Genomic DNA, 3,019 nt, shown 5'->3' on the forward strand with positions numbered 1-3,019 from the left:
AAAATACAAATTTGACCTGAAGTATATCATATAACTTAGTAGCAACCTGATCTGCATCTGCTTTAGATCTGCCCCATTACCGGTTTCGTACTTTGGTTTGTCATTTCAGCTGGAGAGGATCAGTCAGTGAATAGCTTGATACATTTTTATTATGTGCAGCAAAGCAGAATTTAGAACAAACTCACTTTGAACGTGTAGCAGTCTGAACTGCAGGATCGGAGCGACCTGGTCAAAACGGTGTGAAGATATGAAAAAAATCAAAGGACAAATAGAGGAGAGAGGATCCTGGGGGAGTAAAACAGAGTTTATTTTAGCTGTGGCAGGGATTGTGATTGGTCTGGGTAATGTGTGGAGATTTCCCTATCTCTGCTACAAGAATGGAGGAGGTATGAAGCAGACTAAAGACACAAATGTTTGTTTGTTGGAGATTTCATTATGGTTACAAAATGAATACTATACCTTAGGTTTCTGTGGCATTTTAATAATGTATTATCGCACTGGTGTGTTCTCAGGGGCGTTCCTGATACCCTACCTGGTGTTTGTGGTTACCTGTGGGGTGCCTCTGTTCCTGCTAGAGACGGCTATGGGACAGTACACACAGGAAGGGGGCATTACTTGTTGGCGTCGGCTTTGTCCACTGGCTGAGGGTGAGCCAAAAGATTTAAACAAATTCATTAATGCTTTTTTTATATGCATTCATTGTTAGGGTACAGGCAACCACCACTTGCATTTTCTAAAGTAAATGTGAGACAGTGTATCAATCTAGACAATATTCATCTGTATAGAAATCCATATCAGCCCCTAGAACTGTAAAAGTTAGTGAAATTTGGCACACTAATTGTGTTGAGTGCCTTAGTCCTGGTGGCAAATTAAACTTTGCATTGCAGCCATTCCCATGGGTCTCTGTGAAATTAGTTGTATGTCCCTGCTGATCAATGTATCTGTTTGCATTTGTCAGGTATTGGGTATGCAGGACAACTGATTATTTTGTACAGCTGCATGTATTACATCATCATTCTGGCCTGGGCGCTTTTCTACTTCATCTCCTCTTTTAGCTCCCAACTGCCGTGGGACAGTTGTGACAATACCTGGAACACAGGTGAACATTTGAACCAAAACTCACAGAAAGAGCTCAGTACTATCTATTGAATATCATACAGTACATGAATATGCTGGACCAGTGGTTTGCAAACTTTTTTTTCGTTGTCTCTGTCTTAGCTGACTGTGTGAATCTTGCTGCAAACAATCTGACCCTTAACCGTACAATGCTGATTAATTCAACTACTTCGGTTACTGAGTTCTGGAGGTAAATACATAAGCATAAATGATATTACAATGAAATCAATCCTTGCAAGAACATTATGCATTAGCAATTCAAAAAACATAGATATACACACATACATATATAATAAAACTGAAGTTGTTGGCCCTCTGTAAAGTTGTAAAGTTGTTGTTCTCTCTTGTCAAATTTTATAGAAACAGAGTGCTGGTTCTTTCTGATGGTATTGAGCAGGTCGGTAAGATCAACTGGGAGATTCTACTGTGTCTTATTGTAATGTGGATCATATGTTATTTCTGCATCTGGAAAGGAGTCAAATCCACAGGCAAGGTGAGCAAGATTATCTTTGAAGAGAATATGGTCTAATACTCTGCTTAAATATTTTATATCAAAATTCAAATTTTCACACTTTGATTGCTTGGTCTGTTGTCTTCGGCATTGACAGCTTTTAAGCAAGAAATTATGTTTTAATTTGTTATTATTTGTGTTCTGAATGTTAATACAGTATTTTGCTTCTTAAACGGGTGGTTCACTTTTCCACCGTTTTTTTCTAGGCTTGATTGTGTTTATGGGGTGCAGTCTAACATGTGTTAATGCTTTGTTTTTATAAAAACCCATTATTTTTCACATAATTTACCTTTATTCCACACCGCTCTGTCCCTTCTCTGAGAAACGGGCTGATCTTTTCCTGTTTTTATGAAACCCCGCCCTCAGAAATAAGAAGATGGGCTCTGATTGGTTAGCTAGCCCAGTGTGTTGTGATTGGCTAAACAGCCTCTGGTGTGCGTCTAACCGTCCCGCCCCTCACCTCAGCGGCATGTGATCCATCTGCTTTACGCAGCAAACATATTTTGCTTTTGCTATATCCACGGGTCAGGTAATAAAAAATGCATTCTGATTATTTGCGGATGGATAAAATAAATCATAAATGATGCAAATATTAACTACATTTTTTTAAATAAATTTTTTTCATGAGGCAGACGATTTCACGTTCGTTCGCCTGATCGGGAAGCTGCAGTGACAGAAACAGTGACATTCCAAGCCTGTAAAGTAAAGCCTGTGTTAATGCTATTGAGTAAGCTAATATGGCCAAAGAAGATATTTTGTTTTATAAATAAATTTTAATTTAAAAGCAGCCCACGATCAGCGTATTACCGTTACCCCTTACGGATCCGACGAGGTTTTGTTCCGTCCTCCTCGCTGTGACTAGAGCGGCCGCGATCAGCTCCGGTGGCCGTGGAGCCGTAAAGGCCAAAGTATACTTCGGCCATCCGCGTCCACGTACCGTCCGCATTACGTCATTTTCGTCATCAGGAGGGCTTGCGGAGAGTACAACAGCGCATGCACAAGGTGAATGTTGAGACAGAGTAGGTGGTACTGCGCATATGTGTCAAACATGCCGCGGCTGTGCACGAGGTGAAACGGAACGCGGAAAGTTAAGTATACCCAGGCCTTAACGCGCTGCAGACGCGTGCAGTGAGGCGCAGATCAGCTCTAACGTCACGTCATGCAAAACATACACGATAAATAGCTAATTTTTCATTGTTTCTCGAAACGTCATAGCATTTCCACACTGGCGATGACATGACTGTCGAAACAAATCATTTATGTCCCCACGCATCATGTACGTCGTCACGCGTTGACGTCATCAAACTGCGATCGGTTCGTGAGATCGGCCAAGTGTAGTGAGTACCGATCGAGTCATAAAATGTGATTATCGGCCGATACCGATCTCCGGCC

At 41.2% G+C, this 3,019-nt stretch overlaps 1 protein-coding gene across 1 annotated transcript in view; it reads left to right on the forward strand.

The window, feature by feature from the left end:
• Window positions 1-202: 202 nt before the first annotated feature.
• LOC107679008 (sodium- and chloride-dependent GABA transporter 2-like) overlaps window positions 203-3,019 on the forward strand; it is an 11,789-nt gene continuing 8,972 nt past the window's right edge. Inside the window, exons 1-5 of the mRNA XM_016474413.1 lie at window positions 203-386; window positions 513-647; window positions 959-1,099; window positions 1,219-1,306; window positions 1,477-1,609. Coding sequence (XP_016329899.1) covers window positions 248-386; window positions 513-647; window positions 959-1,099; window positions 1,219-1,306; window positions 1,477-1,609 — 636 coding nt within the window. The 5' untranslated portion in view covers window positions 203-247. The remainder of the gene's footprint in view (window positions 387-512; window positions 648-958; window positions 1,100-1,218; window positions 1,307-1,476; window positions 1,610-3,019) is intronic.

Source organism: Sinocyclocheilus anshuiensis, unplaced genomic scaffold (assembly GCF_001515605.1).
Source record: "Sinocyclocheilus anshuiensis isolate Anshui unplaced genomic scaffold, SAMN03320099.WGS_v1.1 scaffold1980, whole genome shotgun sequence".
Lineage (NCBI taxonomy): Eukaryota > Metazoa > Chordata > Actinopteri > Cypriniformes > Cyprinidae > Sinocyclocheilus > Sinocyclocheilus anshuiensis.